General features: G+C 41.3%; 1 protein-coding gene across 3 annotated transcripts in view; it reads left to right on the top strand.

Moving 5' to 3' along the window:
* ank2b (ankyrin 2b, neuronal) overlaps nucleotides 1-15433 on the top strand; it is a 162283-nt gene that overhangs the window by 40838 nt on the left and 106012 nt on the right. Inside the window, exon 1 of one of the 3 annotated variants that reach the window (XM_035626275.2) lies at nucleotides 4262-4468. The exons of 1 other annotated variant lie outside the window; for it this stretch is intronic. In XM_035626275.2, the coding sequence (XP_035482168.2) occupies nucleotides 4433-4468 (36 nt within the window). In that variant the 5' untranslated portion in view covers nucleotides 4262-4432. Of the gene's footprint in view, nucleotides 1-4261; nucleotides 4469-13634; nucleotides 14054-15433 lie in introns of those variants that run through there. One more of the 3 variants, XM_035626263.2, reaches the window with a different exon arrangement.

Genomic DNA, 15433 nt, shown 5'->3' on the forward strand with positions numbered 1-15433 from the left:
CAGATCACAGACCAGAAAGAGCATTAGGCAAAAAAGGCCAGCCTATTCATCGGCGCAGAAAGACAGCCTTGTTACGCAAGACCTTCCACTGCACCTCGCCTTCACCCACCCCTTCTTTCTGAGAAGTGACAGAAGGGAAAGAAGGACAAGGCAATGCTGTCCTCTGTATCATGGAGATATTTGTTGATGCTTTGGTCAGTGTCAGTGTTTACATGAAGAAATCAGATTAGAATTTAATCGAATACAAAAGAGGGTTCAGAGGGTATTTTCCACATTAACCACCTGATTTATATTCCATGCTAGCCTCTTCAGTGCCTTTTCATTAGTGTATAATACAATATTGGGGGTTATAACTTCCAATCCAATTGTCCTTTTCAGACTGAGACTTAATTGATGTGAACTCCATATATGTTGAGTCTCCTCACTAAAGGCTTTGTATGTAACTTTGTTTGTGCCTGAATTCTAAGTGTGCAATGGTACGTCTTTTTAGTAGTGGCACATATTTCAACACAACAGTGGTTCCCATTCAAAGACAGTTTGTTACTACATTCATTCACACACCACCCTCTATCCAACAGTATGTGGCTCAGGAACTCTTCAGTCATGGCTTCAATCTGCACTGGTGGAATAATTCATGAATGGTTTACAGGCCATAGTAGCCAGAGGGAATTGAATGCAAATGTAATTTCGTTGTTATTTGTCATCCCTTGGTTCTCGCTTCCTCTCACTGAATCTATATCAAGTCACCTCTCGACCCCCACGTCCCATCAAAAGCAGGACACTTCCCTTTGTCTGACACATACACACACACACACACACAAACACTGTGCCTCTCTCATGCATCCGTGACCTGCCATTAGTGGCTTTGACTGACAAAAGCAGGTACTTTTAACATTATAGTGCTGCCTCTGCCCATCACAGGGTGTTGTAGAGTGTGTTGCAGAGTGTGTGTGTGTGTGTGTGTGTGTGTGTGTAACAAGAGATGCAAATCCAAACCCTCACGCAATGTGGAAATGTGTTATCATGATGTGCATGTCACTGCTCCACATCCCCACTGGAAGACCTCACCCCCACCTCTAGTGTCCTGAGGCTGTGGTGAATAATCACCATCCCACCCCTCCTTAGCTCCTCCCCCACCTCCTTCCTTAGCCTCCATCCATTATTCAGCATGGAGGATATGTGTCCATGTGTGCGTATAAATGCACCTGTGTATTACCCTTTGTACCCAGCCCTGGGTCAAATGACTGCAATAGACCCGGGTAATAATCGGCTTCACCTCCGATCGGCATTGGTGTGAACATCACACTCGGGTGAACCCGATAATTTGCATGATGACGGAGGCAATGAAGGCTCGACTCCTCAGTAGGTAACTGCTGTTACCTCACCAGCTGTAGTAAAGAGACCTCTCGCATGTAGATAGCTCGCTTAGCCTAGCTTTTGCTCGTTTGTGGTAACAACTAACACAATCCAGATCATCGATGAGCTTTAGAACGGGGCACTTTATATTTATTTCCCCCTTCAACGGACATACACGGCCTCTTCAGGCGGTCTCTCATTACACAGTGGCTATAAAGTGTCGGTAACATGGATGATGTGCGGAGCCCATTCTCCTTGTGGCTGCAGCTACGTACACAACAACAGCGCGCAGAGCCAAACTTCTTCTTCTCTCATACACACACACACACACACACTTCAAAACCCATATGGCCACCTGCTTCAAGGGCCAGGCTCGGCTCGTAACACTGCGCAGAGCTTGTAAACTTTAAAAGAGTGACAGTGACAAGTACAAGCTACCATGCTTTCTGTTGTTTACTACACTGTTCTTCTTCTTTGTTTTACGGCGCGGACCACTCTCTACCAACTGTCACTACACGATCATCAGACCCTGGTCTGCTCGCAGTGTGAAAGAGGCCAATTGTCGATTAAACCCGGGTCTACACGGTAATTTTGGTGTGAAAGAGGTATTAGTGTGTGTGCTCAGAATATTTGTTTGTGTTGTTGAGCTTTGGCCCAGGCTGTAGGGGCAAAATGTCAGCTTCCCTTTGTGGAAGTTATAAGTGAGTTATGGCTTGTCCAGATTCTGTCATGACAATTAAGATGAGTTTTATGTGCAGTGAGAGGAGTTAGACGTTTATAAAGGGACTTTAAGGGTTAACTGATATGGTGATTCGACACCCTGCAATATCCCCCATCAAGAGAACATAAGGCTGAGTTCCTGAGGCTGCAAAATATTTATAGTGATGCTGCTTCAGCTGTGGCGGCACCTGCTGACAGAGACTCCTCACTACATGAATTCTATAGAGCAAAGACAGAAGGGGTGATACAGTAGAGCACAGTCTCCAGAGTAATGGGTTGTAGTGTTGCGTTGGGGGCAATATTGTTAGCTGTTGTTTGGCTCACCTGTGAATTTTTTCCTCGGAAACAGAAACAGAGTCTTAATTAATGTGATTTTTCGGGAAAATGTCAAGAACATACACAATATGGTAAAAAGAAATGTTTTAGGGACCAGAAATGACTAACTCTGTTTATTTAGTAGATACATTTTTCACCAGGACAATGTTTTAGAAATTACAGCATATATAATTATTGAGAAATGACTATCTATCTATCTATCTATCTATATATATATATTATGGGTGTGCATCTCTCCCTTGTAAGACAAACCTTCACGTGTCTAGATACGATTTCATTTTAATATGGAACGATTCCGTGCGATTCGATTTACTATTGAATCGATTTGATGCACTGCGATGAGATACAATTCATTCATTCATTCATCGTCTACCGCTTTATCCATTTAAGGGTCGCTGGAGCCAATCCCAGCTAACATTGGGCGAGAGGCGGGGTTCACCCTGGACAGGTCGCCAGCCTATCGCAGGGCCACATACAGATACGGACAATCATTCACTCTCACATTCACACCTACAGTCAATTTAGAGTCTCCAATGAACCTAACCCCATTCTGCATGTCTTTAGAGTGTGGGAGGAAGCCGGAGAACCCGGAGAGAACCCACGCATACACGGGGAGAACATGCAAACTCCACACAGAAAGGCCCTGGTTGAACTGGGATTCGAACCCAGAACCTTCTTGCTGTGAGGCGAAGGTGCTAACCACTACACCACCGTGCAGCCCACAATTCATTCAGATACAGTTAATATTCGTTCAATTTAAACATTCTTTTTTTTCTCTCATAAATGAAAAGCCACTTCTATTAAAGTAGCATTGCCCACCATGGGTTTCCTGGTGTTGTCTCACATGAACTGTTAAATAAAAAAAGGCAGACCGGAATGAATGGGAAAGTCACACACACACACACACACACACACACACACACACGTAAACATGAACTGTTAGTCAGACAGGAATGTATATATAACTATATATATACTGTATACACACACACACTGGCTGATCGAACAATTGTTAAAAAAGGGAGTTTACAGTATAGACAATAACTAAAACCCCCATACAAAGAAACAGTGATGAGAAGCACTGACATTTAGTGACTTGAGATTGAGTTGATCTTCTGTTTGTTCTTACATATCGCACTGATGCACGATCATGGTCGACCATCTCTGTGACTGAAGCTCCTGCTCCATGAACCCTCTTTCAGAGTCACTTAGATCGGTTCCTCTTCCCACCTTGATAAAAATCAACTGGGTCCGCTCAGCATTTTTTTTTTACCTACTACAGACCATGATGGGATGTTCATTTCTTTATATCATCTTAATATATTATCGTGTTATGCAGTGCACCTGATTGGAGGCCTCTGCTTTTGTTGAAGTATTTCCTTTGATATGGCACCAGTCTGCCCAATGCAAAGGGAGTTCCACATGGTGATCCAACAAAGCACACCATTTGAAGAATTCTTGGACCTTTACTCAAAGAGTGGGACAACACTCACAGTCAGATATTTCCAAATTGATGAAGTGTAGCAGATCATATTTGAGATGGCTTCAGCAGTCTGGAGCTCAGAGTAACTTTCTGCAGCAATTTTTGCATTCATTTTATCTGAACGTGTGTGTGTGCACAAGTGCATGTGTGCACTCTGGCTTCTCCGCCCTCTATTCTCTCTATCACAAGATTCTGATTCTAGGTCAGTAGAAAAGACACTTCTATTTTAGTTCACATAATCCCCTTTAAGAATGCACACACCCCTCTGTGTGTGTGTGTGTGTGTGTGTGTGTATGTGTATGTGTGTGTGTGTGTCAGCCACAGTGTGTTAATACTTTCGGCACGTTACACGCTAATCCACTCACTGTCGCCTAGACTGTCCTGGACTTGCGCCTCTTCCCCCCTTTCCCCATCTGACAAACACAAACACAGACACATAGACATGCACGCTTCTGTCTTGGCTTGAACACACCGAGTCATACCAACATTGGATATATTTCCCCCCCCCCGGGTGTTGAGGCCTCCTCGAGAGCCCTGATGAGCGCAGACATGGTGGTTGGAGCAACAGGCCAGGTAAAACTTGATTGGAAGCTGAATTTATATTCATCTGTGTTTGCTTCGTCAGTTGCATGGCATTTTAATGTCACTGAAACTGAGCTGTTCAGTGTTTTGAAACATAACTTATTAACTCAGTGGACAGGAAAATACTGATACAGAGGATACAGAAGATTCAGAACAACCTTCTTTTGACAAAACCAGTGTATTAACCCACTTCATAATGTGGAAGAACTTGTTGTGTTTTGAATTTGTTGTGAAACATAATCTGAAAATAGGTGGAAATTCGGTAGGGCAAATATCAAAAGAGCACAGATTATGAAGAAATTTGAATTTGTTGGGAATTGCCTGTAAAAGAAATTGGAAACGATTGCAAATTTGGTGTGAAAACTAGTTTGAATTTGGTGCGGATTGTGTTGTAAATTGCAATCGATCCGAGGTTTGTGTAAATTATGAAATAATAAAATACCAACTTCACTTGTACATGACTGGGTTTTACACTATATTAGTTTCCCCTGATCAAACTCGTTAATTGGGATTGTTTCATACGTGCTGGGATATCACTTGTCTCTCTCTCTGAGGGAAACCACCATCTTTTTCCTGGGTTTATACCCCCTAATCCCCCATAACCAGGGTTCCCTGCTCCATCTTTTCACCATGGATTAAAATTCCTGAGACACTCATGAGCCAGACAAAAGCTTCAAGGCTAGTTAAGCACGTCTTTGCATCAGTGTGCACTTGACTCACAGTTGTGCTCATAAAGCATCATAAACCCAATGTGACTGCAGATTATTATAATCTGATCAGACATTTGCAAAATATTTTGAGGCGGAGAACTTCAAGGGACAAGTGTGTATTTAATAACATGATACAGGAAAGCATGTTTCTGATGCTACAGCTCTTCTTATTAACAGACTATATGTATATGTAGTATGTAAAATGACCACAGAGCCTCTGAAGGAGCTTTGTCAAATGACATACACACATACATACATACACTGCAGCCTGCCCTTGTCCAGGTGAGCTCCTATATTGAGAATATTAAGGGCATTTTCAAGTGTTTATTACCTGTTTTCAGTTTGGACTGTATTTCGAGTTGTCCTGTTTTGGGTATTGTGCACCTTTCAGGCCACAAGAAAGCTGAACACGCTAACATGATGAGTATTAAGTGGAAGTGAAACTGCTTTATTATCCTTCAAAGAGGAGTTTAACTCACTGTGAAATGTGTATATCCTACAAATTCATTTTTTAGATATTTGTAGGTCAGTTTTATCGCTTGATATTTTCCTGACATTTATCTTTATCAGTGTATATGTTGTCTCATATACACCAATATGGAAACTTAGTTTGTCCAGCAAGCCTTCTCTGACTCTTGACTGCGCAGTCAAGGGGCATAGTCCTGTAAACTGCTAACAAGCTTGTCAAACACTTTATTCGAAGTTTAATAACCAATGACTGCTCAAAAATGAGGGGATTAAGTTTCACTAGCATTAACTTAAAGCCCTTTTCGTTGTACTTAGGTACGGTAGCAGTCGATTACTGCTAACAAGCTAACAGCTAAAAATTGTGATTAACAAATTGTCCCTCATCCCTTTAACCACGATATTTTAAAGTTAGTATTTTAACTGGAACCTGTAAACATTTAGTACATATTTCAATAGTACTATAGCACTAATGACTATTATTAAGTAACTTCAAGTATCCCTCTAATGTACCCATTATCACCACGTGAGCTTATTTACATCTTATCATTTCCATAAAGTTTTCATTTCTTAAAATAAATATTAGTTATTTGTGTGATATAATGTCTAATATAAATTATTATCATTTCAATATTTCTCTCTATATATATATTGAAATATTGAAATGATATATATATATATATATATATATATATATATATATAGACCCTTTGACCCACTTCCCCAAACAAAACACTTAATTTACCAGGAAGGGGAATGGTCCATCAGAAGAGGTATATGTCTGAGGCTGACAATATGAAACGAATGAGGTCGTCCATTGGTTCTCTGTTTGTGCATGCGTATTCTCATGTATCCTGGAATTCTAAATATGGCGGACAATCGACGTAACATCTCATGTATTTCTTTCGATTTTACACTTTAAAAGCATGCTGCATTTAACTTCAGTAAGGTCGTTGCAAACTCAAGTGAACATCAAACAACACGTTTTTATGATCAATCAAAATGAAAAATATATTGGTTTTCAAAAACAAACAATCACTACGTCTTTATCACGTCAATGTATGTACCTCTCTTTTTCTGCCCACATTTGAATATATGCCACTATCAGAGGAAACGGAAGTACAAATCTACCGTACAACCAATCACACTGTTATTTCTAATCGTGTTGTGGCCCTACAACACACCATAGCTCAACAAAAAGCTGTCACTACTCTTTAGCTGCATTTTTGGAAATGTAGGGGTCCAGTGGATTGTGAGAAATCAGGCTCTCTCTGCTTTTTCATTTTTTTTGATTTTATAAGTCACCTAGTCAGATATGGAGCACTCTTTGATTATGTAACAGGTTGATGTCTAGACATGATTTTCTTGAACAGACCTTTCCTTGAAAAACCCCAGAAAATATGAATGGATTAACCTCCTATGTTTAAGATGTTTGTATATTCAGGTTTTGCAGTACATGCAGTATTTATGTTGCCATGCAGGCGACTGATCGTGCTTCTGTACCTCGTGCTTCTATTGAATGAACACTCCATTCATGGCAGATTTTGGTCGCTGGGTACAACTGTTTGTATGTGCGGAGGGGGTGTTTTCCATTCAAGTTTTATTAGTCACACACAACCTTCTAATGTCATATTAGAGCAGGAAATGGGAAGTGTTAAAGATGGGTGTGTCTATAAAAAATGAATAATGCGTGAAGCAGCGAGGGCAGCAGCAATGGATGATGTCATCAAAGCCTGAGGGGAAGTCTGGGATCTCATTTGGCTCGACTGGGCAGGGTACTGATGAATCGACTCCTTCCTACCATGTCCGCTCTTACTCGCACGCACACACACGCACACACACACACACACACACACACACACACACACACACACACACACACACACTCTCTCTCTCTCTTTTTCTGTCTGTCCTCTCTCTTCCTTGTGTGTCCACTGTCGGGAGAGATGAGGACACGTGATTGTTCCATTCATGACAACTGACATTCAGATAATGGCAGTTAGGATGTGTCTGAGCCTTCTCTATTGCTTGCACACACACACACACACACACACACAAATACAGCCCCACATTTTTTGCACGTGTCAGTGTGTGAGCTCATTAGGTGAGCAAAGGTTGTGCTAATGAAACCCAAGGGACTGGGTTATCCAACACACACACGCACACACACACACACACACACACACACAGACACACACACACCCCATGCAGAGCCTTGCAGAGCCTCTACCTTCCCTTGCCCGCTGCCGTTGTTGACTACGCCCCTATACCCTTGTTGCTAGGCAATAGGCGATGCAAAGCAGATGCTGTGTTGGGAGTCTACAGCTACCCTTGATTTTAAAGCAATTATTATTGTTAGCAAGTGTGTACGATTTGTGTCAGAAACAAATGGGAAATGATGCAATGCCTTACTCTTCAAATGAAAAAAGAAAGACTGAAACACTTTATTATGAAACAGGAAAACAAGCTCTCCACACAAACATGAAACCATAAAAGGGTGGTTTCTGAGTGGTTTAACTTGTTTGAGGTCACAAGCAGCTTGAGAGGATGGTACTAGGCAGACACTCAAAAAATCTCTCATAAACATACACATATATTTTATGTACTAATCAAAATCTGTAAAAAAGATGCTAAACAGTGTGTCCTGTGTTCGCTCCTTCTATTCAATTACCCTGGACAGTTGCCACATGTGTGTATTTGTTTGCATGTGAAACTCATACATATGATTTTGACTAAGATGTGTCATTGTCAGTTACGCATAGTTTTTGTAATTGTCCATGACCTTCTTCATATTCTACATTAAATTTTCAAACATGGACTCGAAGGAGAGTTTGGATTAGATTGCTCCTTTCTAGAAACTTTATCAGTTGAGGAAAACAATAGGTCTAATGAATGTGTGTGATAAAAATGTGTCCTCTTCTAGCTCATTGTTTTGGTTTTGGTAATTTACTGTCACGGTCCGACAAACCCCCCTTATCGCTTTTTAGTTACAGCAAAAAGCGGCAGCTTTCAGCTGAAATAGCTCTGATAGACTTAGTTTTTAAACTCACTTCCTGCTACTACAGTAAGCAGACAGTTAGCAACAAGCTGCTGAACAACACAGTCATCCAACCTGAGTGACCACATTGGCTGTTTGTCCTCACTCTTGGAAAAGAAAACCAATTAATACTGCTTTAATGTAGAGCATGTGCTGTGTTTTGTAAATTAATTGATTTAAGAAGTATTATAATGTCTCTCATCTTTGAGTCTTACTCAAGTAAAAGGAAAAGCTTCTCTAGCATGTGCCCACTGCTTCTTGGATATTAAATTCAATTTTATTTGTATAGCCTCAAAATCACAACCTACATTATCTCACAATATCATAAAGAAACACAACAGTTCCCACAATGAGCAAGCACTTTCTTGCTGTAAACCTGTCAGCTGTGAGATTATTGTAATAATTCAAGGCAGCTATAATGATCTTATCAACAATTTTGTCAAATCACTGCTTCTTACGTCTGGAATTTGTTCAGAACAAACACTGTTTCGAGATTTTAGTTATAATATCAAACTGAAATGTTGATATGTATCTGTAATACTGTCTGCTGTCATCCAGTGTTTCAACCCAGTGTAAATTACACATGTACTAATTACACATGCCTGCTCGCAATGAGCTCTGGGGTTCCATCATACAAATGAGAGAAGCTTGAACTGGTAAAGATCTAAATTGCTCCGTTGTCTTGTGCTGACATTATCTTGCTAACACACTAGCAGCACACTGAAACACGTTACAGCTCAATCTGAGCAGCAGTGCATTCATTTGGCTGTTTTGGCAGTGATAATAAATTAAAGACCCTCCCCCAGGGCCTCTGAACAAGACAGCCACGGATGCATACAAAATAAATGAACACACACACATTGTCCCCAACCCCCAATGCTTTGGATTCCCAGATGCTATTATGTCAGAGGTGAGGGGCTTTGTTTAAATGGTTTTGAGGAACAATACATTACAGAGACAGTCACAGATCTGAACAGATAACACTCCGCATGTCACATATGTTTGTCATCACTTTAAAATGCAGATTTGACAGCTTTGTAATAATGCACAAAGCTAATAGTTTTGTTAATGGTGTGTGTTCGGGTGGGTGAGGCTAAGGCGTGGCCCGCCTAGCCTCTTTGTCTGCTCTGCACTCCAGGGACCCCCCTCCAAAAGAAAAAAACAAAAAAGAACGTCTTTTGGCAATGTCTTGGGAAGCCAGCACCTATTGGAGCTTGGAGAGATGTTTGTTTTCCATGCAGCGCCTCACTGTGTGGCATGACTTCATCTGAGATGTGAAGATGAGTAAACACTTTAACGTCTTAACACATGTCATTGTATATACCATTTTGATGTGTTGGCTTCACAACTCTGACCATGGCAGGAAATCACTGGAGATTGTGGTCACTGAACATTTTTCTAAGAAGAACCCAAAAGATAAATATCATAGATTGTAATTCATTTTGAGCATCTTGTTTCCTCTATAATGTAAATAACCCCTGTAATGCAGATATTAAAATAACATGAAGCTTTCAGATTTTAAGTAAAGACAAACCATGGCTATTACCACTCTGTTTTTTTTTTATTGCAGTAGTTTTAGCAGAAAGTTTATTCTTGATGTCACTGCCCTCAACAGACAAACTCAGTTGTCATGGAGATTGTTCAATCGTCACATGACCAACCTAATTTGGATCATATGACAGGATGCAGTTTTTTATGTGAGGTCGTCCACTGACTCTTGGTGCATTTTTTTGGTCAGCTGACATTTATCTCTGATGCTCATGCAGTCTCGTGCCCGGAGCCCATGCTATATCACTAATGTAGCATTTCACTTAGTTGCCACATGTGATGTCATGACTATGTCATACAACACTCTCAAGGGGTTTCCTGTCTTGAGTGCGTACCAGCTTGGATCTCTAGGTTTTGTGATTTATCGATGGCTTGTGTTGTTCTCTGGCTTTATGTGATTTATTGGATTCCCACAGTAACACACTGTTGACATATGAGTCAACAATATTAATTGTTCAATTTTCCGCTGGGTATTGTTGCTGATGTTTGGTACTACCCTGATATGTGTGTTGTACGTGACTGTATAATACGACAGCATTGTCAACTCCATCAATGGTTTGTTGAAAAAAAAAATACTGCTGTAGATGAGAGACAGACTTGTGGTTCAACCAATAACAGTGTCCCGGTAAGAAACCAATGCCACTGATATTTACTCAATCCTCTCTGTGTTTTCCTTCTTCTTCTAGGTAAGTTCAAGTGGACTGGTGGACTGTCTCTGAGACTGGGGCCTTATTGTACTGTGGCTGCAGCTCAGCTGTTTTTTCAGCATACTTACAACACAGGCCCTGCCGCCTCATGCTGTAGAGCTTGAAACGCTTGGATAAGAACATCTTAGCTGAGTAGTCAAACCTGTGTATGTCTGTATGTGTAGGCTGCACAGTTCTTCTTATGGAAGCAACCAGATGGCCCCCGGGGCTTATCCATTACTGTTGTCATCATACACACACTCGTACCTGTCATCTAGTTCATTTGTAAGCAAAGTTTATTTTATGGTTATTCTGACCCACTCTCTGAATTGAAAGTTTTCTGGTGCAGTCTGGAGTGTGTCATTGCTCAGATCCGGTGCAACTGATAACGTCCTCTACAAAAGCGCAGCAGATATGACCTTCTAACACAATGACACGTTTTTTCCTGCCCAACTGTCTCGGCTTTCCCCTCGCTGCAGCCTCCACTGAACCAATTAGCTGAGCTGACTACTCCTGAGCTCACAAGGCTCAGAGGTCACGGCTCTGTCAGGATCGTCAAGCTGGAGAAGAGAGTTTGCATTTTGTGCAGGTTGTAGTGGCCCGGTGTTGAGGACTGCAGCCAAGCCAGGAGCAGCTGGAGGTCCTTTAATCTCTGAGACCCTCAGCAGATTACTGATATTATACAGTCTCTCTGTGTTAGTGAAGATCTGGACAAGATTATCAACCGGGCAGATTTACCACAGACATCCTTAGTGCTTGTACTGTAGATTAACCCACGATTTGCACTGATAAAGCACAAACACATAAACATTATTACTTGAAACAAAGTTTACTTGTGACTCTTTTGCCATCAATGGAAACAATGACAGATTTTTATGAATTCTGGAGGCTTTTAACAGAAACTTGTTGTGTAAAGAAAAGTGCAAATATTATGGTAAAGACTTCTTTAAAGTTATATTTAAATTTCTCAAATAATAATAAGTTTGACTCAAGATAAACCGATATTCTATCATGTGGTCTTGTAAGATCAGTGGCCATACTTTCTTAGCCATGCTACCAGACCCTGCATGAGCATTTGGCAAATCATGAGATGCAGACACAAGTAAAAATGCATGGTCAGCTGTATAAATATATGTGACATACACTCATTTTTTCTGTGTTTTCATATACCCCTGGACATGTAAACCATCTGTATTGACATAGTCTGATCTAATGTAATAAGAATCTGTGGCAGGAGGAAGTGATCTTAAAAAGTAATGCTGATGTATTGATTCAATCCTTTAAACTTCAATGCTCTTCATTGAGCAGGTCAAATCAGAGACATGAACATGTTTGGGGTTGGAAATCCAAAGGGGTGCTAACAAAAATAACCAAATGAGTATAAGCATAAAAATAAGATTGTAAAAGAGACATGTCCGTTTTTATTTGTTCTACTACTTTTTCTTGTGACATACTGAAAACTCCCTCTTAAGGCATCAATAACTTCTAAAAACACTAAAATGACACTTATTCCTTGGTTGAAATGTCCAGGAACATAAAATCAGATCAGACAAAGACATCTGAGTGCATGGTCTGCCTGTTTTAAATGCTTGTATCTCTGGTTATTTTATCATCCCCTAATTGTAAGTGAAGCTGTCATTTAACTGCGCTTTCTGTTGTGCATTACGTAATCTTTTGGGCGCTTTCAATATTCTGTTTGTGGACTCCTTGTGGGCTGGATTTTCTCTCTTGCCACCTTTTCTGATTTGTAATGCTGTGTCCTGCCATGGGGTGGCACCATGGTATTAAAAAGCAACATGGGTGGAGGCGTTGGAAAAGATGAACATGGCAGTCGATGTCTTCATGGAGTGTCAAGCGAAGACCTAGACAATGTAGATGAAAGGTCACAATTTGGTGCATATAGTGCACTTCTCCTGTGAGGTTTCATGTGTGGTTGATGTGCATAGATGATAGATGGCTCTCTTAAAAGCTGCCTGAGCTCAGACGTTGGTCCTAATAATGCCACCGAATACCGGTCATAACTGTCTCTATAGTGTTCCTTGACATGAAATGTTCAGCTCTAGATATATTAGTAGATATATAATAGCACTGGATAAATACATACCTTTCAGTGGCCCTAATCATAACAGGATATATTCTGTAGTGTGTAGGAGGTTGTGGTACATTTCACTACAGGTTAGGCTGTAGCTGCTGTGCTCTGTCTGTGCCATGGGATCTACAGTATAGCTGATGTACAAGAGCTGTAACATACTGCTCATGCAAAAAGCATTGACTTGCATGTTTAGGTGTCATGTGTTTTCTGTGTAAACACAACTGTACATTCACAGTGTTTATGCAGTTTTCACATTTTTATGACTACAAGCTAAAAAAGTGCAAACGTGTGCTCGGGAATTAATTAATTTGTGTGTTTTTGAAACACAAACATTCATGTTTGTGTGTGTGTGTGTGTGTGTGTGTGTGTGTGTTTTCTCCTGAAATCCCCCAATCACAGAGGCAGACTGTACCATTTTAATCGTGAAAATAGGGGAGGTTGATCTGGGTGAAGATACTACAGTCTAAGTTTTTTAAGGGAGGGGTGGAGCTTTCATCCTACCTCCCTGCCTCTTTCTGGCATCTCTGCATTTCTATTGGTCTTCTAGCTTACCTCTTGGTGGCGTGTACTGGCCCACCCCTCCTCTCATTCTATCCCTGTCTCAGATGCAGTTATCCAGGCAGCAGGGTGGGAGGCTCGCAACAGACACTCACACTCTCTGCATGGGTAAAGAGAGCTGGTGGGCTAGAGGATTAGAGGACATCAGAACTACCTCTATCCTCCTCCCCTGTTCATCATCTTGTGACCATTTGTCCTTGGGCATAAAAGTGGAGTTACCTGGTGAGGTGGTGGGAGAATTACCTTGGATGAGTTGCCTCTTTGCCAATGAGGCAAGCTTCCTGAGAGGACTTCTGAAAGTGATCTGAAAGCTTTTAGTTTTTTTCGAGTGAGAACACTGAGAGGGCAGCCATGGCTCATGCCGCAGCTCACATTAAGAAGGCCAGGTCCGAGATGGACCAGCCTCCGGACCTGAAGGCTCTGGAGAAAGCCAAAGAGAGGAGGAGGCGTTCCCGGGAACGGGCTGAACGCAAGCGCAAGGTACCGGGCAGACTCGCTGGAAATCACCCACCTATTCATACCTTTCAGCCTTACGTGACCCCTGTGTTGTTGATTTTTATTGGTTGCTTCATCGCACTTCAAGTCATCCCTCCACATCCTCACCATCTAAGTGTTGCATCACTTTTACAGCCAACTTTGTCAGTCTTTCATCAAGGACTGCAGAAGAGTTTAGAAGGCAAGAATCATCAAAGACGACCCATGTCCTCATGACCTCCAACTTCATCATCATCCAATATGTTGTATTAAGTCGGATCATCAAAAGACTGAGTATTAAAGGACTCAATTATGGGAGGGAAACCCACCATTGCACAAAACTAATGATCCATGATCACTATCATCAGTCCATTGTTGGCCACAAAACCGCATGAAGCACAAATCGCAGTGAGCTGGGATCTAGAAAAACATGGCCATCATGATTGCACTCTGCTTGATCCCTGCTCTCCCTGCTTGATCCATCCATTGTTCATTCTTCTCCTCCTTCTGTGATCATGTATCTACCACAGATTAATGATCACAGCACAAATCATCCAGCACTTTCAAACACCGTTGCTGTCTCCCGTCTCCAGTTGTCCCTGGGAGGGCACCATAACAACATACTATGCACAGTAGAATTACTCCTGCTGTCTCCCTGCGGACATAACTACGCAGATCACTCCCTGGTGCACCACCAGGCTTTGCAGTGTGTGTTCACAGTGTTTGCTCATGGACAGTGTCTACATCCTCTCATCACACACGAAAGGCTGTGGTTGGGGTTTCATTAGTAAGGTGTAACGCTGAGGTATGCTGTCTTTGGTCAGTGATTTTATTATCGAGGGTTTATTCAATCAAACCTTTCTAGGGAGTATGTTTTGCACATGGGATTGTGTATGGAGCAATTGGGCAATCCTGTCAACTTGTGATATTTAAAGAAAAATAACAGATATATTTGGTATTTAACAGTATTTGGTAATGGTATTTATCAGGAGGTGTTAGCTTGGATCACTGCATGCTACTATTGTATGAAATGGAGGATGCGTGTCAGCTCGATTCAGTACACACAGCATATTTTGAAAGAGAAACGGAGGGTGACACAAGAAAGTTGGACTAGGCCACTTAAGTATTTGCATAGATAATATGCAATAGTGAATGGATTAACAATATCACATTGCATCTGGTGATATTTAAAGGAAAATAACAGACACACATTTTAAGGAGAATCTGTGTCAGCTTGATCCATGTGAGCAAGGCAACATTATTTTAACTAGAATGTCACTCAGTAGACCTCACACCTCCACCATGACCCAACACTCTCCTTAAATTCAATCAAGCTGCACCTAATTGCACACACATAGATATCAGCTCCTTTAATATTCCTGATTT

Source organism: Scophthalmus maximus, chromosome 2 (genome assembly GCF_022379125.1).
Source record: "Scophthalmus maximus strain ysfricsl-2021 chromosome 2, ASM2237912v1, whole genome shotgun sequence".
Taxonomy (NCBI): domain Eukaryota; kingdom Metazoa; phylum Chordata; class Actinopteri; order Pleuronectiformes; family Scophthalmidae; genus Scophthalmus; species Scophthalmus maximus.